We start from the raw sequence: 25,868 nt of genomic DNA on the forward strand, positions 1-25,868 counted from the left end.
TGGGCTCTGTAGTTTGCGGCTCACGGGCTCTAGTTGAGGCGGGTGAGCTCAGTAGTTGTGGCGCGTGGGCTTAGTTGCCCCTCGGTGTGTGAGATCTTAGTTCCCTGACCAGGGATCGAACGTGCGTCTGCTGCGCTGTAAGGCAGGTTCTTTACCTCTGGACCACCAGGGACGGCCCAGCTTGATCTTCTTAGATCCTGCTTTTAAGATTAGTTCAGTGGAACCAAAGCAGTGCCCAGTCTGGGCTAACTGTTCCCTACTGCTGGGGCAAGTTGCCCCTGTGCTCTGCCTAACGCCTGTGCGTTTTGAGGTTTCCCAGGCTGGCTGGGGTGAGGGCTGCTAATGTGAACCCTCTTGGTTCCCTCGCTGGTGGGGGCCCCGCCGAGTCCTTGAGGGCCATTCTGCAGGCCCTCGGCCCCCATGCGGCCTTCCCTCCAGCCCCGAGACCTGCACACTCCACCTGCTCGTTCCCAGACCAGCGCCTTCACTCAGGGTGTCTGCCGGCTCGGCTGTGAGGGTCCCACTTCCTGTCCCATGTCCTGGGAACTCTCAGGGTACAACTGGGACAGTTTGGGGCTTACCGCACCTGTTTCCCATCTCAGAGACTGCTGTCCTTCACTGCCCAATGTCCAGGATCTTACAAGGATATATTTTGCCCATTTTTGGTCCAAAACTCCACATATTTTGACCGTGTTTTGGTTGTTTGGGAGAGTCAATGTGGCCCCTTTGCCCCATCTTGTCTGGAAAGAGAAGTGGCAGCTCAGTTTTCACTCTTCCGGCCTTTGTATTCTTCTAAGCACCCCTAGCCGCTTCGGTGTAAATGCCCAGCTAGTACGGGTTTTTGTTCCTGTCCTGCAGCCTGGAATTTGCCAGAGTGGAAGGATGATTAATCTTTCTTCTCAGGGCGGTGGGGACTGTGGCGGGCTGTCCCCTCTGCTCCTTTGCTCTGGTGCGAGCGGCCACTGTGGGTGTCCCAGGGAATCCCCATGCCCTCCCCGCTGGGGGCACCAGCTGTCCCCCTGCTGCTCTGGGGGGCCCTCCTTAGATGGCTCCGTTTGTGGTAAGTGCATGAATTGAGGTGGCTTAGGGTGTGCCAGCTTAGTGGTGCCTATGTTTTAGGAAGGCCCTGGGCCTTGATTTTCAGTGAACATTGTAGGCTGAGTGAGTTGACAGGCTTGGATGGGGTTGGACGTTCCAGTTCAGTTGCTGGGCCACAGAGAGGAACAGTGACTGCATCTGAAGCCCACGGGCATCGAGTCACGCTGTTGCCATGGAAACACAGCTGGTCATCTGTGGGGCTCTCGTCTTTTTTTTTTTTTAATTAATTAATTAATTTTATTTATTTTTGGCCGCGTTGGGTCTTCGTTGCTGCGCGTGGGCTTTCTCTAGTTGCGGCGACCGGGGGACTACTCTTCGTTGCGGTCCACAGGCTTCTCACTGTGGTGGCTTCTCTTTTGCAGAGCATGGGCTCTAGGCACGCGGGCTTCAGTAGTTGTGGCATGTGGGCCCAGTAGTTGTGGCTTGCGGGCTCTAGAGCACAGGCTCAGTAGCTGTGGCGCACGGGCTTAGTTGCTCCGCGGCATGTGGGATCTTCCCGGACCAGGGCTCGAACCCATGTCCCCTGCATTGGCAGGCAGATTCTTAACCACTGCGCCACCAGGGAAGCCCAGCTCTCGTCTTCTTGATCTCGTCACACTTTGCCTTCCTCTTTCGTCTCAGATATGTGATAAGTATTGTGAAAATGCACGTGAGGGTTCTTTTTGCTTCCTCTGGCAATTCACTGCTGTATCATCTTGTAAAGGGCCAGGTGCTCCCTGGTGCTGGCACGTTTTCCTGGAACTTCAGAAACAGTGGTCAACCCAGCTCCTGGAAGAGACGATTCCCCTGCCTGTGACACAGGCAGAGACAGACTTCTGGGAAGTGGGCATCGATCATGACAGGTCCTCTCTCCCCCGATGACCAGCTCCTATCCCACCTCCTCCGAGTCACACTTCCTCCTGCCCTTTCCCGTTCTCAGGGAGCTTTGTCCTCACCCCCCGGAGGGCGTGCGGCGGTCACTGTGCAGCAGTGGCCTTGGAGGCGCCGACCTCTTGGATCTTGTTCTCTGAGGCGGCAAAGTGCTGTTTGCCAAATGAGCGTTGAATTGGGCAGCTTTACACCTCGTTCGGAATTCGTGCTTATTGATGAGGATGCCTGTTACAGTTATTCGGGCCTTTTGAGGAGACACCTTGAGTTACTCATGCAGAACGTGCTTATTTGGTCCCACCTGTTCCCGAGCATAGAGCTGTGAGCAAGCTGCACGACGTTTTGTTTCGAAGCCCCCCGCACTCGGACGCGGGGCCCGGTGGCGCTGCTGGGCCGCCCTCACGTCCCCTCCCCTCCCCCCCGGCACGCCTCTGCACCCGCCCGCCCGCTTCTGTCTCCCACTCGCCCGGGCTGCCGGCTGGTTCCGAGTGGTCCTCGCGCAGGGACAGCACTTCGGCTGCAGAAGGCGGATGCTGGTCTCAGGCCGGGTTTACTGAAGGGACACGTCCCAGCGACTGCAGTGGTTGTGGTGGGCAGCCCAGACCCTCGTCGCCACCACAGCAGCGGACGCTCGGGTGAGGGGCTGTCGGATGAGAACTTGACGGCTGTGATGCCTGAGCGCTGCTGCTGGACTCCTACCCACGTGGTGAAGTTTTATAAACCTGAACGGCAGGAATTACGCGCATTTCCACAGGTCATCACAGTGAGTCGCGGTGAAAAGGGCCGTGTCTCCTGGGTTCTCGAAGTGAATTGTTGGCACCTAATCCTCCGGAGGGGGCAGTTTCCTGAGCGTCGAGTCCCGGGAGCTGGCGCGCGCTGTGCGTCCTGCCGGCCCGCGTTGCCTCCCAGCCCGGCCTGGCTCGCCCGCCCAGGGCCCCCTGGCTGGTGCCAGGCTGATGGGAGGAGGCCAATCCGGCCGTCGTGCTGGGGGCGGAAAGCGGGCGAGGGCTCATGTGCCTGTACGTAGTCCTTGCTTTCAAAAGGAATTCTTTAAAAATGTATCCAGGAGGCTGTGTTTTCTGCCACAGATGAGCTTAATTACATAAAATGCAACTTTGTGTTTTCGTGTGTAAACGCAGATCGCTAGGCAGACTTAATACAGTCATGTGCTTTGGCAAATGGCAGCCATGTAACTGAGCTCTCTGGAGGCGGCAGCTGGGCTGCCGGCCCCTCCGCGCTCCCACGGACGCCGTCCCCCCTCGTCTTGACCCCACTTTTGGTCCTCGTGTCCCTCCTGCGAGTCCGTCATGGTGAACGCAGGGAGGGGCCCTGTCCTCAGCGTCAGCGGAGCGGGGGGCTTGGCAGGATGCTGGCCCCACCGAGTGCCCGTGGGGTGACCTCGACCTTCTCTGTGCCCTGTTTCTGGCATTTGTGTGGATGGTTTTTTGGCTACAACGGCTTTGCAAACCTGCCTGTGATGCAGCGGGATGTGGACCAGCAGACCAGGGGCCCGGGATGGCCTGAGAGAACTAGCGAGAAGTCGGAGGTGGCCACGCGGGCCCCCTGCGGCCTCCCTGGAGCCAAGGTGAAGCCCCAGGCCTGACCCTCCCTGGGGGTGGGAGGCGGGCAGAGATGCCGTGACTCTGGCGCGGCTCCTCTCTGGGCACCATTCTTCTGTCCAAGCTCGCGCTGACGTCCTGTAGCCTCAGGGCTGGGTGTACAAATACCTGTTCGAGTACCTGTTTTCAGTTCTTTTGGGTGTATGCCCGGAAGTGGAATTGCTGGATCATACAGTAATTCTGTGTTTACTTTGTTGAGAAACTGCCGTCCTGTTTTCCGCAGCGGCTGCACCAATTTACATCCCCACCAGCAGCGCACGGGCTCCCTCTTCCCACCTCCTCGCCAACACTTGTTATTTCTTGTCTTTTTGATGATGACCATTCTGACAGGTATGAGGTGACATCTCATTATGGTTTTGATTTGCATTTCCCTGATGATTAGTGATGTTGGGCATCTTTTCATGTACCTGTCGGCCACTTGTATGTCTTCTTTGGAAAAACGTTTATTCAACTCCTCTGCCCACTTTCATTTTTATTTTTTTATTTTTAAATAAATTTATTCATTCATTTATTTATTTTTGGCTGCGTTGGGTCTCCATTGCTGCGCGGGCTTTCTCTAGTTGCGGCGAGCGGGGGCTACTCTTCGTTGCGGTGCGCAGTCTTCTCATTGCGGTGGCTTCTCTTGTTGCCGAGCACGGGCTCTAGGCGCGCGGGCTCAGTAGTTGTGGCTCTCGGGCTCAGTAGTTGTGGCTCGCGGGCTCTAGAGTGCAGGCTCGGTAGTTGTGGCGCACGGGCTTCGTTGCTCTGCGGCATGTGGGATCTTCCCGGACCAGGGCTCGAACCCGTGTACACTGCACTGGCAGGCAGATTCCCAACGACTGCGTGACCAGGGAAGTCCCATTCTGTCCATTTTTAATTGGGTTGTTTGTTTTTTGATGTTGAGTGGTCTGGTTCTGAATATATTTTGGATATTAACCCCTTAGAAGATAGTAAATATTTCCTCCCATTGGATAGGTTGCCTTTTTATGCTGCCGAATGTTTCTTCTGCTCTGCAGAAGCTTTTTCTCTGTTTCTTTTTTCATGCGATCTTTAAAGGTTGCACTCCATTTACAAAGTATCGGCTATATTCCCTGTGTTGTACAGAACATCCTTGTAGCTGATCTTACACCCAGTAGTTTGTACCTTGCACCCTCCCACCCCTGTATTGTACCCCCCGCCCCCCATAACTACTAGTTTGTTCTTTATATCTCTGAGTTGCGGAAGCTTTTTAGTTTGATGTAATTCCACTTGTTTATTTTTGCTTTTGTTGCTTGTGCTTTTGGAATCATATCCAAAAAATCGTTGCCAAGACCCATATCAAGGAGCTTTTTCCCTAGAAGCACAGAAGTTTAAAATTTTGATGTAGTCCAATTTATCTATTTTTTCATTTGTTGCCTGTGCTTTTGGTATATCTAAGAAATCACTAACAAATTCAGTGTCATGATGCTTTCTCCCTGTATTTTCTTCTAAGAGTTTTCTAGTTTTATCTAGTATGTTTAGTCTTTGGTCCATTTTGAGTTGATTTTTGTACATGAAGGTAGGCGCCCAACCTCAGTCTCTTCTCAGAAACGTTTTGACAAGGATTTTCTGGTAGCCATTTGCCAACTGACTTGCTCCCTGAGAACCTAAAATAGAAAGGCTTCCGATCGATTGACCACAGACCCAGCTTTCTGAAGTCCCCACACACTCACCTGGTGTCCTCAGCCGTCCCTGTCCTGCCCGAGCTCTCAGCCCTGACCGTGTTCTCCCCGCTCCTTGGGCACAGAGACAGGACCTAACTCGGCAGGCCTGCAAGTCCTCCCCGGCCACACCCTCTCGGGCCCTCTGTCTGCGAGGCCTGTGCGTGGGCCCCCTGCTCCGTGTCCTGCCCCCCCCCACACTCAGGCCCACACACTGCAGCTGGGGCTTCTCAGGGAGCAGCCAGACTCAGGACCCTGAGGTCCTCGGGGAGGGGACCTCAGAGCCGCAGGCCGTGTCCATTCCGCCTCTGGCACCCCTGCCGGCCCTCCCCCTTCCCAGCTCCGACGCCCACAGTGTCCTCACATGGGGTGGGGTAGCGGGGGACCTGGATGTGGGGGACAGGGCGTGTGGTACAGCCTGAACCCTGCCCCATGGCACCTCCCGGCCCCCTGGACGGCCGACTCCTGGTGGCCTCGCCCATGCCGGCAGCCCTTGCTGGGCCTTTCCCCGAAGGGGTGCCGGGCTCTGGACCCGACCAGTCTAAGGACCGGGTCAGGCTTGGCACATCGCGCCCTCCCCGACTCCCTCCGTGTTTATCCCCATTCCCTGACCTTCCCGGCCACCACCTCTGTGCCCAGGACCCCCGTGTGTCTCTGCCAGTGCCCAGGAACCTCATGTGAACTGCTCATTTGTTTGAGTGCTTGTGAATTTGGTTTCGGTAGGACACGTCTATGCAGCAAACAATAACATCGTATCAGCTAAGTGTGTGGTGATAGCGTACGCTTTCACTGGGCCTTTATTATGGGCTGGGTACTTTTGAGATTCATAAGATTAACTCATTTAACCAATGAAACAACCCTAGGAGGTAGGGACTATTGTTCCTCTATTACATCTGAGGAAATGGAGAAACAAAATTAATCCAAAGCTGTAGAGGGAAGGAATGGAGAGAGGTTCCAGAGGCTCTGGTACTAGCCCGCAGTACACTAACTATCAGACTATTTTAGGAAGAATTTAAGGATTTTAGTGTCTTTTATGTGGAGCTAATACCTATATCAAGGCTCCTTCAGAAATGCCATAATGGAGGCAGATGGAGCCCACAGTTTACGTCCTCCCCACACTGACCTTGGCCTCCTCACTCAGTCCCATCCTCCTCTCACTGGCCTTGACCTCCTCACTCGGTCCCGTCCTCCTCTCACTGACCTTGGCCTCCCCACTTGGTCCCGTCCTCCCCACACTGACCTTGGCCTCCCCACTTGGTCCCGGCCTCCCCACACTGACCTTGACCTACCTGCTCACTCGGTCCCGTCCTCCCCACACTGACCTTGGCCTCCCCACTTGGTCCCGTCCTCCCCACACTGACCTTGACCTGCTCACTTGGTCCCGTCCTCCCCACACTGACCTTGGCCTCCTCACTCGGTCCCGTCCTCCCCACACTGACCTTGGCCTCCTCACTCGGTCCCGTCCTGCCCACACTGACCTTGGCCTCCCCACTTGGTCCCGTCCTCCCCACACTGGCCTTGGCCTGCTCACTCGGTCCTGTCCTCCCCACACTGACCTTGACCTCCCCACTCGGTCCCGTCCTCCTCTCACTGACCTTGGCCTCCTCACTCGGTTCCGTCCTCCCCACACTGACCTTGACCTCCCCACTCGGTCCCGTCCTCCTCTCACTGACCTTGGCCTCCCCACTCGGTCCCGGCCTCCCCACACTGACCTTGGCCTCCCCACCTGGTTCACGTCTCTCTCCCTTTTGCCCTAGACCTCGAGCCCCGGCACTTCTGGCGCTGGAGCCGCTTCGGGGACTACGTGCAGTGTGTCCTGGCCTTCAGCGGCGTGGCGGGCTGCGTCACCTACCTGTCCCTCGACTCAGCCCTCTTCGTGGAGAGCCTGGGCTTCCTGGCCGTGCTGACCGAGGCCATGCTGGGCGTGCCGCAGCTCTGCCGCAACCACCGCCACCGGTCCACGGAGGGCATGAGGTAGGGGTGCGGCGGGGACCCGGGCGCAAACCTGCTGCTTCACTTTCAGTTCTGCTGGGAAGCTGCCAGCTCAAGAGCAGTTCCGGGTTAGGACGCTGGTCTTCTGACCTCTTGATGTGCAAGCAGGTGTGTTCCTGTGCAACAGGTGAGGGGAAGCCGAGACCCTCCGTGAAGCAGCTCACTGCAGGCCACGGACGGGAGGCGGGGTCCACAGATGTCTCCAGAAGGCCGAAGCTTCAAGCCCTTTAATGTAGGAAACAACGCGGCAGCTTCCTCCCCCTTAGCACCACCAAGAGCAGGTCGCAGGCACTCCCTGCCTCCCTCAGGCACAGTTCCATTTATGAGAACATCAAAAAGCATAAAATGCTTAGGAATTAACTTAACCAAGGAGGTGGAAGACCTGTACAATGAAAACTACGGTGAGATGGCCACCTCTCACCCGTTTGGATGGTGACTGTCAGAAAAACAGAGAATAGCAAGTGTTGGTAAGGATGTGCAAAAATTGGAATTCTTGTGTTCCGTTGGTGGGAATGCAAAATGGTACAGCTGTTGTGGAAAGCAGTATGCCATTTCCTCAAAATATTAAAAGTAGAATTACAATGTGACCCAGCAGTTCTACTTCTGGGCATATAACCAAGAGAATTGAAAGCAGGGTCTTGAAGAGAGATTGTACACCCATGTTCATAACATAACAGCATTACTCATAACAGATAAAACATGGAAGCAACCAAGTGTCCATCAGTGGATGAATAGATAAGCACAATGTGGTCTGTCCATACAATGGAATATTATTCAGTCTTAACAGGAAGGAAATTCTGACACAGGCTACTTCATGGAATCTTGAGGACATGATGCTCAGTGAGATAAGCCAGTCACAACAGGAAAAATGCTGTATGGTTCCACTTATATGAGGAACTTAGGGTCATCGAATTCATAGACAGAAAGTAGAATGGTGGTTGCCAGGGGCTAGGAAGAGGGGAGAATGGGGAGTTACTGTTTAGTGAGTATTTATCTATAGTGTTTTTGAGTGGGTATCTCTTTGTATAGATTTTTTTAGTGAAGTGTAGAAACTTTACCTCCCTTTATGATATTTTTAATGTAGTATATTTTATATACATAATGTTTCCCTCCACTTACAATTTTCTTAAATATTTCCTCTATTCATATTTAGAACCACATCAGATAATATTATAATTTTTGCTTCAATCAACATAATGCACAAAACTGAAGAGGAATAGGAATGTCTATTGTGTTTACCCTTATTTTTGCTTATGATATTCTTTCTTCCTTCCTGCTATTCCAAGATTCCTTCTTTTCTTGTTTTTGTTTTTGTTTTTGTTTTTTTTCCTGTTTTGAGAAACTCCTGTAACTAGCCTTTAAGGGTATTTCAGGTGGTGGCAGATTTTTTTACTTTTCCTTCACCTGAGAATGTCTTGATATCCCTTTCATCTCTGAAGGATATTTTTGCTGATACAGAATTCTAGGTTGATAGTTCATTTCTTTTAGCCCTTGAAAAATGTGCCACTTCCTTCTGGCCTCTGTGGCTTCTGATGAGAAACCCACTGTGATTTTTGTTTTCCCCTATAAGTAAGGTGTTATTTTGCTCTAGCTGCTTTTGAGATTTTTTTTTTTTTTTTGTCTTTAGTTTTCAGAAGTTTGACTGTGACGTGTGTCTTGGTGTGGATCTGTCCTGGTTGGGATTCACTCAGCTTCTTGAATCCCTAGGGTTGTATTTCCTGCTAATTTGGGGAAGTTTTCAGCTGTTATGTCTTTGAGTACTTTTTCAGTCCTGCCCTTTACCCCTCTTCTCTCGGACTCTGATGATGCGGAATGTTAGGTCATTTGCTATAATTCTTCTGTTAAGATCATTTTTTTTGTTGTTATGATTCACTGGTTCTTTCCAGTGTTCCAACCACTGTGCTCTGAGAGCCCATTCACTTTGGTTATTCCCTTTGGTTATTGTATTTTTCAATACAGTAAAACTTACATTTGGTTCTTCTTTACATATGCTTCTTTTGTGAAGCTTTTTGTTTCTTTGCTGAGACTCTCTTTTCATTTGTTTCAAGCATATTCATAATTGCTCACTGAAGCAGTTTTAAAGTGGCTGTTTGAAAATCTTTGCTTTTTCTCACAGTTTTGGCATCTAAACACTGTCTTTTTTAAATTCTGTTTGAGATCTTCCTGGTTCTTGATATGACAGATGATTTCCAGTTTAAACCTGGACATTTCCATTTTATTTATAAGACTCTGGGTCTTACTTAGACCTTTGGTTTTAGCTGGCTTTCTTGACACTACCCTGGCGGTGGGATTGGGACGCCTGGTAGGAGTAAAAGTCTAGGATTTCCACCCTCTTCTGCTATGACGGGTGGTGGTGGGGCTGCCTTTTTTTCTGTTATGTTTGTCTAGAGTAGAGCAGTTATTGGCTAAAAGTTGCCTATTTTGCCAGGCTGCGCCCTTCCTGGTCTTTTGCACAGAGAGCAGCCTCTTCTTGGGGCCTTTTGGCATTTCCTGCTTCTCCAGCTCCAAGTCTGGGGTTTCTGTGGCCTTCTCCCCACCTTTGAGAGTCTGGTGTTTCTGTGTAACGTCCAGGGTGTATAGGGGAGGAACAGGGAGACGATTCTGTCTTCCAAGAAGCTGAAGTTTGTGTCACACCTGATTTTAACTAACCCTTTGTTTTTGTGTGGGATACTCTTATCTTGGGTATGGGACACATGACGGAGCTGCCTGTTAGGCTGACCTTCTAAACCTCCTTTTATTTGACCACTGTCTCCATGTTTCTCCGGAAACATCCTTGCCATCTGACAGTGATGCGCTGTTTTAATTTGCCCAGCTCATCTACTTGACTGACAGCCTTGAAGGCAAGGACTGTATCCCGTTTATTTCTTTCCCCAGCATCTGACAACGTGCTTGGAAAATTACAGCAGTTCAGTTCAGTAAATATTTATTGAATGAACTCATGAAGGACTAAAATAGTCGATTCTCTAAATCACTTTTGGGAAATAGGAGAACACTTGGGGAAGCAGGTATGAATGTGGAAGATTTACCAGTGTGGGTACCTAGCTGATCGGGCTAATTCTTGGAGAATTTGTGCACAACAGCGAAAGGTGCAGAAGGCCCCAGTGGGAATTGTGTCCCTGGTGGGGCTGCAGTGGCTCATCCAGCAAAGGCGGTGTTGGAAAGACACCAGGCCGGACCATGGAGGTCTGTGCTGCTCTGCAGAAGCGCAGCCGTGGGCGTGGCCGTCCCACTTAGGTCTCGGGGTGACCTCGGGAGTGACAGGATGTGCAGAAGGCCCTGGCACCTGGGGCGCTTGACCTGAAAAGAGGAAGCCCGGGGAACTGTGTGAGGGCCGGGTGGAGCACATGCTCCTGAGATTCTGACTTCAGGGCGTAAAGGATGCATGTGGTCGTCAGCCTTTGGTGACCGCAGCCCCTCTCCCCCAGGGCCCCTCCCCCCCACAGACCACCCGCCTGCCCGGCGGCACTGGGTAAAGGAGACAGAAGGCACAGGCGGAAGGGAAGGGAAGGAGACTGCGGTCAGTGCCGCGAGCAGGTCTGGCGAGAAGGCCCGGCCGCGCGGGGACCAAGACCCGCTCCACGCCACCCGGCAGGGCCCGAGCAGGGCCCGGAGCCAGCGGGGGGGCCGGTCCGTGTCACGGACACGGGCCGCTAGTTCAGTCAGCCTGGAGCGCGGGGTCCTCTCAGGAGCCCGGTGACCCTCGTTAAGAAGACTGACCTAATCGTGGCCCCGCCGGCTCGGAGACGGGCTCTGGGTGGAGGTGTAATTAGGTTAGGGGCCTGTCCAGTGTTGCTGTCGTGTCCACTGAGCCGCAGGATGCCCAGGCAGGGCTCCGTGGGTGGGTCTGCAGGGCCGGGCGCTGGGGGCCAGCTGGGCCGTGAGCCGAGGTCCTGCCCTCTGCACCTGGTGTGGGGGGGGCGGGCCCTGCAGGCGACCGGAGGCGATGGGAGGGTCACAGGTTCTCTGCTCGGCTGGAGTTAACAAAGAGGTGACCCTGCTCTGTGTGTATTTAAAGGGCCAACACCCTTTTTCTTAGCGGTGAGCACAGACCGAGTGCTGGGAGAGAGAGTGAGTGCAGGGCTGGAGCCTGGTTACAGTTTTGTTTCCTGTAAAATCTGTGCTTCTTCGAAGAAGGCTGTGTAAGCGAAGCTCTAAGGTAAAGGAATTTTCACGCAGTGATGGATTAAACCTGAAGCAGGTGTGTAAACAGTGCAACGCCGGCGTCGGCTTCTCCCAGCCCAGCTCACGGGCACCCGGGCCTCCGCGTGTCCCTCTGCTGGGTCTTCCCTCAACCCCACCCCCGTCTCTGCTCCATCCCTGCCAAGGTCCGTCTGTCTCGGTTGTCACTTTGGCCCCAGGGCGGGGGCCTTCTTTCCTTGCTCAGTGAAGTGTCCCCAGCACCCAGAACAGCTTGGCTGTCAAAGGTCAATAAATCCGACTCCACGATCCTGAAAATGAGACTCCTAGGTGTCCTTGTGCAGGCCGGGCTGGTCTGACCTGCGCCTGACCCTTCCCTCGTCCCCAGGGCCAGCACGATGCCACCCGTGGCGAGCATGGTCCCCCCCCCCCCCCCCGCCACGAGCGTCCAGCCCGTCACGCTGTAGCCTGATTCCTACGGGGCGGGTCTCGGGCTCCTGGGCGGAGCGAGGAGGGTGGGGCCATGACGGAAGCACCCCTCGCGCCTTCCACATCCCAGCCTGGAAGAGAGAGGCTGGGGCTCCCTGTGTGCACTTAGCGGGGTCGGTTCAGCCTGGGTTCAGCCCAGAACTTACCCTGGCACGGGACCCCCCGGCCGGCTGCGTGGTCAGCCCCCCTCGGCATGGACACAGGAGCCTCCTGAGGTTGGCTCGTCCCGTCCCAAGCAGAGGACCAGAGGCCTCCCTCCCTCTCCTGCACCCAGGCCTGGACGCAGGACGTGGTGTCAGGCCTGCCTCTGCCCCTCGTCCCCACTTCCCAGCAGCCGCTCCGCGTGGCCTGACCCAGCATCCTCAGGCATCCATCCAGGGAGCCCGCCGGGAGGGCTGCTTCATCCCCCGACCTTCTCTATGATGGAGACGCCCTGGACCCACTGGGATTTGGGATTCTCAAAGCCCTGTGGTCAAGGCCACCACAGATCTGCTGCGGGACACTCAGCCTCAACTTGCTTCAGACAGAAGACCGTCAGGAGGTGTAAGAAGGGAAGGGGCTGTGAGGTCCTATTCGAGGACCAACTTCGTCTCCTGCGGACCTGCTTGGAAGGGCCTACCCATGGACGCGTTCAGAGGATGTGAGCCCACGCACACAGGTGTGTGCACACTCACGCAACTCACACACGTGCACACGCTCACACGCACACACTCCCACACACTCACAAAAGCAGATTCTCAAACATGCACACACAGACCACGTGCACATATGCTCACACACACACATGCACACACATTTTCACACACGTACATTTCTTGGAGGAAATGCAAGAGATACTTGATGATTTCCCTTTACAAAATGTTAAGTGACTGTTGCTTCTGAACCAGTAATAGAAAGTGCTGCAGCTTTTGACTCATGTTACTAATCAGTGCAGCGGCCCTAAGAGGCCGACTGTGAGTGAAGTTCCTCCTCCTTCCTCCGCGTTTTGCTGGATCGGAAGATGTTCCCCAACAAGTAATTACTGGAGAGCCTGGGGGCGGCTGGGACGGGAAGAGGAGGCCAGCGTGGGGAAAACCAGCCGTGGAACCGGTTACGATCGAGGAGGGGGAGGGGCAGGCGGGAAGCCCGGGACGAGCAGGGGCCGCGAGAGGAGGTCGCGCGTGCGCGCGTGCGTGTGTGGCCGCCGTGGTGTGGTGGGGATGCCGAGGCGCCGCAGCAGCTGGGGCCGCCCCGCCCGCTGCCTTGTCCCAGCGGGGACACTTCCTGCCTTGACAGGCAGCGTCCGGGAAGTGTCCACCTGCTCCGGCTCCGGCATTGCCCTTGAACCTGGAGCGGGGCGACTGGAGCCTTGGCTGCTCAGGAATCAGGGCGGCGTCTCCCCTGGGGGCCGCACGTATGTCACTTCTCAGCCCCCTACTCATCTTCCTCTGTCGTCCTTGACACGTAATAAGCCCACAGTGGTGTGAATGGAGAATGCCATGCATGGTGCACGTGGTAACAGCGCACGTGTGGGCTCCCACACATGCTTCTCCGCCAGAGTACACACACGCACATGCCACACACCCCTGTGCACATGTGCGCACACGCCACACCCAGGGTCCAGTCGATGGACGAGGGCTGGAATTAGAATTCAGCAAAAGCCCTGGAACTTTAAAAAAAAAAAACTTCATTGAGATGTAACCTATCACACCATCGCCATTTAAAGTACGCAATTCAGTGGATTTTAGGACTTTCACAGAGTTGTGCAGCCATCACCACAATCTAATTTTAGGACATTTTCGTCACCCAGAAAGCAGTCTCATACCCATTAGTACTCCCCATTTCCCCCACCCTCGCTGCCAGGCCTGGGCAACCACTGGTCTGCTTTCTGTCTCTGCGGCTCTGTCTGCTCTGGGCACGTCATGTAAATGGAATCAGACGATACGAGGTCCTTTGCTGCTTTCACTCTGCATAAGGTTCCCAAGGTCCGTCCACGTACGATCTGTCAGCGTCCATCTTTTCTAAGGTTGAATAGTATTTCAGTGTACGGCCAGATCGAGTTTTGTTTATTTCTTCTTCAGCTGGTAGACATTTGGGTTCGCCGTCTTTCTGGCTGCTGTGAACAGCGCTTCTGTGAACATTTCTGTACCAGTTTCTGTGTGGACATGCGTTTTCCTTTGTCTTGGAATACACCTAGCAGTGGAATTGCTGAGTTGGTGGCTGCACCATCTGCCGTTCCCACCAGGGGTGTTCGGGGGTTCTGGATTTTCCACACCCTCACCAGCGCTTGTTACCATCTGACCTCTTGACAGTAGCCGTCCTCGTGGGTGTGAAGTGGGATCTCCTGTGGCTTTGATTTGCGTTTCTCTGGTGACTAATGACATCAAACACCGTTTCCTGTGATTATTGGCCATTTGTGCGTCTTCTATAGAGAAAGGTCTATCCAGATTCTTTGCCCATTTAAAAATTTGGTTATTTGTCTTTTATTATTGAGTTGTAGAGCTCTTTAACTGTTCTTACCAGATATGTGATTTGCAAATATCTTCTCCCATTGTATGCTGTCTTTTCACACTGCAGCACAAAAGATTTGACTTTGATGAAGTCCAATGTATCTTTTAAAAAAATTGCTATGCTTTGGATGTCACACCCAAGAAACCATTGTTTCTTGTGACCCACGGTCACAAAGACCTACTCCTGTGGGATGTTTTCCGGGTAGGGTTTGAATTTCGGGGAGCTCTGGAGAGGCGGACAGGAGGGTAGGTGTGGCCCGGGCCGGGAGGTGGGAATGAGGCGCGGCCGGGGAGGTGTGTGGGCTGCTGGCGGGGCCGGGGAGGTGTGTGGGCTGCTGGCGGGGCCGGGGAGGTGTGTGGGCTGCTGGTGGGGCCGGGGTAGGCGCAGGGGTGAGGCTCTCACCTCGCGGCCCCTGGCTGGGCGGAGGCTTTCTGGACGGCCGGATGGGGCGAGGATGAGGTGAGAGGTATTTTAGGAATAGTCATCTGCCTGCTCACTTTGGGAGGAAAAATGCTGGAGCCAAGAATGAGGTAACGGGAGCCTGGATTAAAATAGCAGGAGGGCGGGGAGGGCCAGGCACTTGAGGCAGCAGCTGGGGTGGGGACCAGTGTGAGGAGGGACCTAGAGAAAGGAATCCAGCTTCCAGGCGCCCCCTGAGCTGGAGGAATGCAGCCTGGGGACAGTCTCCCCTCCCACCCAGACCGGCTTCTGCCAGGTTCTCTGAGCCCTGCGCCCCCGGCATCATCGGAGCCCTGGGCCGGCTGAGCCCTCGCTCGAGGAGGGGTCTTCCTGGAGACCCAGCCGTGCACAGCAGGCAAGTTCCGGATGTGGTGTCCACGAGGACGTCCCTGGCCTGCTGGCCGGTGGTAGCCAAGCCTTGGGGCTCGCCCCGCCCGATAGCTGTTGAGGGTAAAGGATGACCTAACACCCGTGTGGGGAGAATGGGCCTGGGCTCGGCACACGTCCACAGGGCACCCCAGGGTCTGGGGTGACCAGAGGGTGCGAGGCACGAGCTTGTATGTCCAGAGCGCCCTGCACGAGGGCTCACATCGCTCAGGCTGGCACTGGTCTTCTGCTCAGACGGGCCGGGAGCAGCTTGATTAATATTTGCCCCGAGCCCTCGACACGTGGGGCTGGTGGTGGGGCCTGTCGGATTCCTGCCCCCGGGGCAAGAGCCGACTGCGGGGCCGGGGCCGGGGAGGCGCCTGGGCAGCTAAAAATGTTCATGTGCGTCAGGCAGGGCCCAGCTCTTTGCGATGACCTCACGTCTCCACTTGCCGGGGTGAAGGTGCACCTGTGCCTTCAGGGCCCAGAGGGACACCAGCCCGGGACAGGCTCCAGCTGTGCCTCCTGCCGCCCCCTCCCCAGCCCTTCCCACAGTGCGAGGCACTCGCTGTGTGCCCTTGGGCGAGCCACCCGACTTCTCTGTGTCTCAGCTTCTCCTCCATGACAGGGGCCGCACAGGCCACCCCGTGTTGTTTTTGGAGGGAGGGTCTTTGGGTCTCCTGTTAAGTTCGGGTATCTCTGGGGGAGACTGTGCCTCAGCTCCCAATTCTGTAAAATGGAACTAGACTCATTTATGACTCGTTGGTTCTCTTCCTGTCTTTACGGCCTTTTGCAGAAATAGCGGTTGCTTGTCGGAGCTTCTCCTTGAAATGCTTGCTCTGTGGGTGTGGGTTTTCCTTTGAAATGGAAGTGCTCCGAGCTGTGGAAAGCTGTGGGCAGCCTCGCTGGCAGGCCGGGCATGTCTGTAGCTCGGATGGGTGGATCTTGGCTCCGGTCTGCCCAGGTGCCCGCAGCCTCCTGGTGCCCAGTCCCCGGCGCACACCGCTCCCGCCACAGCTGTCGCTCTGGTGCGTTTCTCCACCGTGTCGTGTGCATCTCCCTCCCACCCAGCCTCCGCAATCCCCCCGGGGTTCCACGTGTGCAGGTTGACCCGCGCCGCCGTGGGCGGCCCCTGTCCAGTCCCCTGTGTCCCTGGGCTGTGATGCAGAGTCACCTACAGGCTATTTGTCACACTGCTACTTCACTCTAAAATTCCGAGTTGGAGCACCAGAGCAGGACAGAATTCAGACGGAGAGAGAGGCACAACTTTGCGGCGACAGATGCCACGTAGAAGAGATGACAGCAACGAGGCATTCTCCCTGCTGCTCCTCAGCCGTTGTCCAGGGTCTACTAGGTCAGGTGCCCACAGGGACCAGTCAGCGAAGGCCAGCAGAACTCGGGACGGGGCACAGGGTGGCCAGTGATGGAATGCTACTAATCTCAGATCTTTTCCATGAAGGGCCCGTCTTTCCCCTTGGGTGCAGCTACAAATCTGGACGGGACGGACGGAGCAGCCTGGGTGCTGGAGCAGACGGATTGCGGGGAGGAAGTATGAATGACACGAGGTGTTTTGTTTTTTCACATCTGCCAGCCTGGACTGCAGCACAGCCCCAAGTCCGGAACGGTGTGCTGGGTAGAAAGCTCCGAGAGAAGCCGCTCTGCCTGGTCTGAGGAGCAGGAAGGGCTCTCCTCCAGGACCTGTGGGGCAGACCACCACCCAAGTCCCAGCCTGGCCACCGAGGGCTGCTCACACAGTGCAGATACGAATAGCGCCGCAGTGGTTTTGAAAACTGAACTGAAATTGAGCCGTAGCCCCTGAAAACCAGCCAGAACTTGCAGCTTGAACTTAACCGTGTCAGTTCCCCGGTAGAACATAAAAAATGACATTCTCCACAGGATTGAAGCACGACAGAGTCTCCTTACGTAATGTTAAAAACGTCTAGGATATAAACCAAAATTACTCACCATGAAGAGTAGGAAAATGTCAACAACTCTCAAAAGAAAAGACAATCAACAGACAACAAAGAATCGAAAGACAGTCAGCTAAGGTGACACAGATACTGGAATTATCCGATTTTAAAGTCACTAGTATAACTGAGCTCTAAGGAGCAACAGCAGACACTCTTGAAATGAACGCAAAGACAGACCATCTCAGGAGAGAAATAAAAGCTCTAAGAAAAGCCAACTAGAAAATTTTAAATTGAAAAATACAGTAGCTAAATAAAAACTATACTTCAGTAGTTCAGTAGTAGAATGGTGATGACAGAGGACGAATTAATGAACTTGAAGATCAATATAAGTCATCCATTCTGAACAACAGAAAAAAAATCGGGGGAAAAAAAGAGAATAGACTCAGGGACAGCACCATGAAATCTAACATGTGTGTCACCTGAGACCACAGGAGAGGGGAAAGAGTGGCGCAGAAAAGAATGTTGAAGAAATAATGGCTGAAAACTTCCCAAATTTGATGCAAGATCAATATACAGATTTAAGATATTCAGCAAGTCCCAAACATGCATTACACCACAAACTGCTAAAAACCAAAGTCAAATAAATGTTGAAAGCCAGAGAAAAAGGACTGATGATATATAATAACCTGGATTTTTAAACGCAGAGTTAGTTATCAGCTAATTAAAAACAAAAGTCTTTAAACGCCATGTGAGTCAACACGACAAGCCAAGTGAGACGCACTGGGCTGTTGAGACGGGTGGGCCGGCTGCGGGGTCGACGGGAACCAGCCTTCTGGGCCTCCCCGAGCCCTGAGTCATTCTCCTGATTGAGGACCATGGAAGCCTCCAGCCGCTGTGGGTGCAGGTCAGGGGGCCTCCCCGAGCCCTGAGTCATTCTCCTGATTGAGGACCATGGAAGCCTCCAGCCGCTGTGGGCGCAGGTCAGGGGGCCTCCCCGAGCCCTGAGTCATTCTCCTGATTGAGGACCATGGAAGCCTCCAGCCTCCGTGGGCGCAGGTCAGGGAAGCTGTCCCCTTCCTGTCCCGGTTCTGTGCGGTCGGGCTGACCCTCCGGTGGGCAGAGCAGGGGACGTGGACATCCCTGCACTGGGCCACGGGCTCCTCGCCTGGTTTTACTGATAAGAGCTGACCTGGGGTCGGAGGCCTCCCAGCTCTGGGGCGAACCAGGGCCACCTCAGGGGCGCAACGTGCCCGCCCTGCCTGTGGCACAGACGGCTCCCAGCCTGGTGTCATCCTGGCCCTGAGGGGCCTCACCTCCTCCCTGTGACAGGCAGCCCCCCTCAAACCGTGGTCTGGCTTAGTGAGCCACGTAGTGTGCGCCTGCTGTGGAAGTGGGTCTGATTTAAACACTTTATGCAGGAAAACAGGATGGTGCTGATGCTCGTTACCTGGCAAGACAGGCATTAGATGCTGTGTGTGGAGAGGTGTGTGCAGACGTGAGCGATAGATGACACGGGGCCGCTCTGTGCCCCACGGACCGATCTGAGACTTTGGGAGTGGCACCAATGACCAGGAATGGAATCGCCCTCAGGCTGTCTTTTGAGTGAGGGGCCTGGCCGGGAGGGGATTCCCGGAGAAGCCCGCATCACCCTGCTTTGCCCGGCAGCCTCTGGTTTCCTTCTCAGCACCCCTGGGTGCAGGTGTGTGGGGCAGAGGGCCGCCCCTCCCAGGCCAGTTCTCGTGCTGCAGGGTCAGCCTGTGGGACGCGGCGTGAGGAGGTGGCGGTCTTCCCTCTCCCGTCTGAGGCCACAGCATGTCTCCCGAGGGACACACACCTGATGTGCCTGCAGCCAGGAAGGATGGGACGTTTGTGAGGCCGTGTGGGCTCGGCCCCTGTGCCGGCCCCTCCCCTGCTCCGGAGAGCTGAGGCTGCTCCTGCCGAAGGGCCTTCCTGTCCCTGCAGCCATGCACGCAGTGGCTTCATGGCCAGGACAGGAGGGATGGGAGGGTGGGCCGAGGCCTGGCATGTCCCCTGACCCCTGGGCTATGTCCCCTGGCCCCTGGATTATGACCCTTGACCACTGGGTTATGTCCCCTGACCCCTAGATTTTGGCCCCTGACCCCAGGGTTGTGACCCCTGAACCATGGTCTGTGAGCCCTGACCACCGTTTCTCTCTCCACAGCATCAAGATGGTCCTCATGTGGACGAGCGGCGACACCTTCAAGACGGCCTACTTCCTGCTGAACGGCGCGCCCCTGCAGTTCTCAGTGTGCGGCCTGCTGCAGGTGCTGGTGGACCTGGCCATCCTGGGGCAGGCCTACGTGTTCACCCGCCACCCCCTGAAGCCGGCCCCCCACGCGGCGCATCCCGCCAGCGCCAAGGCCCTCTGAGGCAGCCGGGAGGATGAGGATGTGGGACCACGGGCCGTGGGCTCCGGCCCGGCCACCTGTCCTCCCCGAGTGGGGCAGGTGGGTGCTGCGGCCCCGAGACAGGGTCCCAGCCATTGCGGTCTTGCTCAGCTTCTGTGGCTCTCGGGGGGTGATGGGGGCCTGGGTGCCGACGTTGTGCTCTGTTACCCAGGACTCGTGTGAGCAGGTTTTCCCCCCAGGCTGGGCACCTGCTGTTCTCAAGGTGACGGAAAAGCAGGTCTCCTCTCCCACTTTGGCTCAAAATACTGCTGGCTGGAGCCTGGGTCATGTTCATATACCAGGAGGAGGCCACCCTGGGCCCTGCAGGACCGAGGACCTCAGGAAACCTCCACATCTCAGCCCCCGTGGCCTTGACGTGGCTGATGGGGCCGAGGGGGCCTGCAGCTGGGCTGGGGAGCCCCAAGATGGGTGAGACGGGGGGCAGCAGTGAGAAATGGCACCAGGAGAGCCCGGGTCCCAGCCCACGGAGCCCGCAGCCTCAGATTGGCTGTGGGTGACTCACGGCAGTGTCGGGCCCGGGACACGTGGGGATGAGGTACCGAAGCATCACAGGGCTCTGGTTGCGAAACCCTAGGTAGGTACCTTTCCAGGGCCCCCAGCGGCCTTGCTGCTCTGCCGGCCCCTCCTGGGCGGCCTGCTGTGGACCCACCGTCTCCAGCCGGGCTCCAGCCAGTGTGAGCCCCGGGGTGTTGGGAGCGGGGCCTGGGTTCTCTGTGGGTGCTGGGGCACGGCAGGTGCAGCAGCCCCCAGGGCCGCCTGGGAAGGCCGAGGGCCCGGGTCTGGGGCTGGGCAGACCCACTGGCTATCCCCACAGAGGGCTACCGCACCGGCATCCCTTTCCTCTGGGAATCGTGTGCTTGCAGATACGGCCTTAGGTGTCTGTCTTCCAGGCTTGGAGATGCCCGTGGGTCAGGGCAGGGGACAGCAAGGCAGGTGTCCCCATGCTGTGCAGGGCATCCCTGCCGCCCCCCTCCTCCTGTGCAGCCCTCCGCATCCGCTGTGCCTGGTGGTGGTGGGGCTGCTGGTCTGGCATTGGTCCCCCTTTGGTTTACACAAGCATCTCAGCCGTGCCCAGCGGCCCTGCTCCAACTCCAGGCCCCGCAGGGCAAGCGTTTAGATGCTTCCACACGGCTCCCGCAGGCGCTTTCCCTTCCCCCAGGCAGAGGGGTGGCTCTGTAGTGTCCACGGTCCTGGGGCTGGTGCCAAAGCTGCGGCATCTGCTGTGGCCAGTGGAAGGCGTGCGGAGCCGTTTCCTCCTCCTGAGTTTTCCTCAAACACTCCTCAATGTTTGAGGATCCTGCTTAGTTCTCTGGCCTGCAAGATGCCCTGAAAACGTTTATTTTTAAAAAATGGAAGGAGATGTCTGTAGCAGTCATTGCCTCCAAATTAAAACATTACCGGTTGCAGGGGTGACTTACATGCCATGTGTGGGAGCACTGGTGATTCTGTCAGGGTGGCTTTAATTCAATAAACTGCTCGCGGATCCAGTGTGGCCTTGTGAGTGGAGTCGGAGTGGGGGGTCCAGGGCAGAGTAAAGGACCAGTCTCGTCCTCATTCACCTCAGGGGACCCCAGGGAAGGGCTGGGCCAGCGTCTCCTCCTCGGGGGACAGTTCCGGCCCCTGTGAGACCGGGGCTGCTCCCTCAGGCCCCCGGGGACAGTGACCGCCCTGCGCCAGCAGGGCCAGGCGGGGGGAGGTGGTGGCGCCCGGGTCTCCGCCAGTCGCACAGTTCCCTTAACGACGGGATGTCTCAGAAGGTTGGGGAGTGTCTCCTTTAAAGGCCAAAAGAAGTGTTTCAAGGAAAACTGGTAATTCTGTATAGCAAGTAGGGTTGGATCCGTTTGTACCGAGCATTTTTTTTTTTCACGGAGAGTATTTATGCTTGAGGGCAAGACCAAAAAAATCAACAAAGTCAAAATACATGGAAGCGATATATTTTAAATTTTTCGATGAGTCACTCACCCCAGCCTGTAGCGCTGGCCTCGGAGAGTCTGAGTGAGCTGATCAAAGGTGGTGACATCCGACGTGGCCGCCCCCGGCAGCAGGGAGCCTCGGTGTGGACCCTGGAGCCCGTGTACTGAATCACGCAGGACAGGGGTCCTGCTCTGGGGGTGGATTTTTGTTTTCCTTCTGATAATGTGTTAATTGAAAATAACTATTTTAATTAAAAAATTAAGGCCGTAAGTTCAAATAGTAAAAAACCAAAAAGATATATGAAGGTGCCTTTTGGGGACTTCACTAATGAGCGAAGAAACGGCACTGACGAGGCTCCTGTGTTCCTCTGAGGAGCGAGCCCTAGAGCTGCCCTTCAGAGACAGCAGGGTCACAAGCCCAGCTGCTGCCCCGGCCAAGAGAGCTCTGAACCCCGAGCTCTGGGCACAGCCATCCACCGGGGCAAGGGCAGACGTTTCTAACAGCCCCACGAGAAGTGGGGCTGCTAGTGAAAAAAATACATGAAGGTCACTTTTTCCCCAAAACCCTAAATGTCCTATTTTTTATAGCTCTTCCTCTCAACAAGGATAGCATTTTGGAAATGGGAACAAAACGGTGCTGCTGCCCCAGCTCCTGGGGTGCGTGAGAAAGTCCATCTCATTCAGTTGAGCTTCTGAAAGCTTAGAGCAGATAAAGAGCTGCAAACGGTGCCGGCACCCTGCCCACAGCTCTCGAGCCGCCCTCGCCACCCCAGCCCTGGTATCCAGCTGGCCAAGAAGAAACTGTGTGTGTGTGTGCGCGCGCACGGGGGGGATGCATTTTCCCCGAAGATAACGGGTACAGGAATTGGGGCTATTTTGGAAGCAAATATGGGGGTTTCCAACCCTCAACATTGACAGTGGAGCACGTTCAGCCCCGGAGCTGCCCTGTTCAGTCTGAGTGGCACACGCGGGTCAGCTGGGGGTGGAGGAGGGCCCGTCGGGCCCAAGGGAGGACGCACAGCTGTGCAGAAAGCAGCCCTGAGGGGAAGGGGAGTGTTGGCTGATTCCTGGAGTGTCACAGACACGTCACCCCCTTAAACGCTTCACAGACGTTTGGGGGTCAACCAGAGAGCTCTGGCGGGGACCAGGGTCCTGCATCCTGGGGCTGTGCAGCCAGCGGGTTCTTGGGGATCACTCTGGTTTCACCGGTGGGGAAACTGAGGTGCAGAGGAGTGTGCCTGGCCCACTCAGCCTGCCCACTGGTTTGGTGGCCAGAGCAAGCCAAACCCAGTGCCCCCGCGTCGGCGCATCGTGAGTCGGTGGGAAGTGACCATCGCTCTCTGCCCAGCGCTTGGGGGGGTTGAGACAGCTGCACTCGCAAACTCAGTCTCCTGCCCTCCTTACCGCAGTGCTTTCCAGCGTTCTCAGCAGGTGGCCAAGGAAGCAGCGACGGCAACACCACGTCTTGCAGGAGACGCACAGAGCTGTCCCACAGGGGTGCCTCCAGTCCGGGTTTCCCTGGCGTGTATGAGGGAGCAGGCCGGCGGGGACCTGGCCAGTTCCCGGCCCCCAACCCAGATGGGCAACCGAGGCCACAGCCAGCAGAGCCTGCCAGAGCGCAGCCGGCGGTACCGTGTCGGGGGGTCGGGGTGGCAGTGGGGAGACGGCACGGCCAAGCCAGCGGCGGGCGCTCCGCCCCTCCCCACACCCCCGCGGTTCCCAGCAGGACGGCCGACGGGCACCCCATCCCGTGACCCGAGGTGGCCTCTGGTCTCGCAGGGCGCCTAGGTGCCCTCAGAGCCACTGCAGCGGGCGGGGGGGAGGACAGGGGACAGCTGCCTTGGGTCCCTCCACCGCTGACCGAACCCTTGGAGGGAAAATCGGCGAGGCTCCCCGCCCCGCAGGAGGAAGCGGTTTCTTCCCGGACGACCAGCTGTGCTGGCTGAGGAGCGACGTGCCAGCGGAGAGTCCTCTCGCCTCCAGAGAAGCAGCGCAGTCACCCCGGGCGGGGGCGGGGGCCGAGGCGCCCGAGGGCAGGAGTGGGGTCGGCTGACGTGCAGGCCTTCAGCTTTGCCGGGCGTTTTCAGGGGCGAACAGGTGAGGAGGGATCCCGGAAGATCCCCACGGAGCTCGTGCCAGGGAAGGGAGGTCAGAGGCCGGGGCTGCGACCCGCCCCCGAAGGAACTGGGGTGCTGTGCGCATCAGTGTCACACCTCCGTCCCTATCGCTTGGCAGGGACGTGGGCTTCTGCAGATGTGATGGGGAGACCCCTCTGATGGGGCACGGCCCACCGTGGGTGACACGGCAGGAGCAGGAAGGGGCTGTGCCCTCTCCAGCCCCACTGCGCCCCACCAGGGACGAGCAGGGGAAGGTCAAGGTGAGGCCTGGGGACGAGTGTGGCCTTCTGGCATCTGCTACAGGCTTGGAGCTTCCGGGATCGTTGCATTTATTTTTAGCTGGCCATCATGGACGCAAAACTCCAGAGACACAAGGAAAGCGGAGAACGAACGGGCTGGTGATGTTCCTCGGAGGTCAACTCTGTACTCAAAGCACAGGATGGCTTTGACCCCCGATTCAGGCCGGGGTCAGCCCCGCGCCAAGTTCTGGGCTGTGCGGGTCGAGCAACATGCACGGCAAAGGGAGCCGCGCCCCCAGAGTCGTCCCTGTCCCTCCGTGCGCGGCGGGAGGCGAGAACGCGGTTCTGGTACTGGAGCTCCGGGGGAGCAGCCTCTTCGCCGGTGCCGCGGCCCCGCCGGGTCAGGGCGGCCCCGCGGATGCCCACGGCCCGGCCACGGAGTCCCCGGCCGGGCCGGCGCCGTCGGGGCCCTGCGAGCCGTCGTCCTCCGTGGCGGAGGCGCAGGCAGAGGCGGAGCGCGAGCCCTCCTCGCGCAGGGCGGGCTCGGGGCCGGCGGCGCGCTGCTGCTGCTCCTTGAGCTCTGAGTAGCAGCGCGAGAAGGTGTGGAAGATGGCGGTGACGGGCAAGGCCATGAGCAGGATGCCGCCGAGGATGCTGCTGAGCGCCACCACCTGGCCGGGGAGGCTGCGCGGCACCATGTCGCCGTAGCCCACGGTGGTCATGGAGATGACGGCCCACCAGTAGCTGGCCGGCACGCTGGAGAAGTCGCGGCGCGCGCCCAGCTCGCGCTCGGCCAGGTGCACGAGCGGCGCGAAGAGGGCCATGGCCACGCAGAGGAAGAGCAGCAGCAGCCCGAACTCGCGCGCACAGCGGCGCACGGTCAGGCCGAGCGAGCGCAGCCCCAGCGAGTGGCGCGCCAGGCGCATCACGTAGAGCACGCGCAGCGCGCGCAGCAGCCGCAGCACCAGCCCCGCGCGCTCCAGCAGCTTGCTGCCGCCCGCGCCCGGCCGCGCCGCCAGGCCCACGAGCAGCGACACGTAGAAGGGCAGGATGGCCAGGATGTCGATGATGTTGAGCGGTGTCCGCAGGAAGGCACACTTGCTCTCAGCCTGCAGCGAGCGCAGCAGGAACTCGAAGGAGAACCAGGCCACGCACACCGTCTCCAGCACAAAGAGGCTGCGGCACCTGGGGGAGCACTCGCCCTGGGGGGAGAAGGGGACACGTGCTGGGGGCAGGGAGGCCTGTCCCTCCCGGGCTGCCCTTCCTCCTGACGCCCACCCGTGCACATGTGCCACCGCAAGGGCAAGGGCTGTAAACCACAGAAGCCCAATTCCTGTAAAAATAAAAACCACAAAATTTACTAGGAGGTTGGCTTCCCACAGGAGAGCAAGCAGAGCTCAGCTGGCCAGCTCCCCAGCAAAACCAGAGAAAATCGTTAAAAAACAACCATTTAAAGCCTCTGGAAACACTCCTAAGGACAACAGAAAATGAAAAACGTGTTCAAGAAAATCTGTGGAAATTGGTTTAAAAAGGAGAGTCTTTGGTATTTGAACCAAGACTCCTGCAGCGTCCCAGCTCAGCGAGGAGGGGGCTGCACTCCCGAGGCTGCAGCCACCAACGCGGGGCTCCCTGTGCCCCGTGGGCTGAGTCCCCGGGGAGTGCGGCTGGGAAGAGGGGCACCTGCTCCCACGCAGCCCCCACTCCTGCAGTGGAATGGAGGCTGTGCCCTGAGAACGCCGGGACCCCCAGAGCCCTCACCCCAGCTTGTGAGGGTGGTTCCACGCCAGGAGAGACGACAGAGAGGACCGCAGCCCGCTGGCGCCCCGTCTCTCTGCAGGGCACCCAGCTCAGAGAATGGGGGTCACCAAGGAAGGAGCCTGCCACTGCCCCACCCCCAGGCCCAGAGCCCTGGCACAGAGGTGTTGTGTAGGGGAGACGCAGACTGTAAGAGAGATGCCCCTGATCACTTCCCAGAGGAACTGACTTCATTTGCAACAGAAAATGGTGACGTTCAAACCCAATGGTGCTCTCAAGAGTGGTAGAGGTTGCAGTGAAGGGAAACAACAGGACATTTGTGGATCTGAT

The 25,868-nt window shown here is 56.9% G+C and overlaps 2 protein-coding genes across 11 annotated transcripts in view; one reads left to right on the top strand and one right to left on the bottom strand.

Moving 5' to 3' along the window:
• Positions 1–21,001, top strand: part of SLC66A2 (solute carrier family 66 member 2) — a 48,105-nt gene extending 27,104 nt beyond the window's left edge. For 2 of the 3 annotated variants that reach the window (XM_082417792.1, XM_082417793.1), the window contains 2 exons: positions 7,000–7,216; positions 19,268–21,001. In XM_082417792.1, coding sequence (XP_082273918.1) covers positions 7,000–7,216; positions 19,268–19,475 — 425 coding nt within the window. In that variant the 3' untranslated portion in view covers positions 19,476–21,001. The remainder of the gene's footprint in view (positions 1–6,999; positions 7,217–19,267) is intronic. The other variant, XM_082417794.1, reaches the window with a different exon arrangement.
• A 431-nt stretch (positions 21,002–21,432) lies between these two features.
• KCNG2 (potassium voltage-gated channel modifier subfamily G member 2) overlaps positions 21,433–25,868 on the bottom strand; it is a 73,944-nt gene continuing 69,508 nt past the window's right edge. For all 8 annotated transcript variants that reach the window (XM_082417783.1, XM_082417786.1, XM_082417784.1 and 5 more), the window contains one exon: positions 21,433–24,985. In XM_082417783.1, the coding sequence (XP_082273909.1) occupies positions 24,185–24,985 (801 nt within the window). In that variant the 3' untranslated portion in view covers positions 21,433–24,184. The remainder of the gene's footprint in view (positions 24,986–25,868) is intronic.

This window comes from Balaenoptera physalus, assembly GCF_965194825.1.
Source record: "Balaenoptera physalus genome assembly, chromosome: 12".
NCBI classification, from domain to species: domain Eukaryota; kingdom Metazoa; phylum Chordata; class Mammalia; order Artiodactyla; family Balaenopteridae; genus Balaenoptera; species Balaenoptera physalus.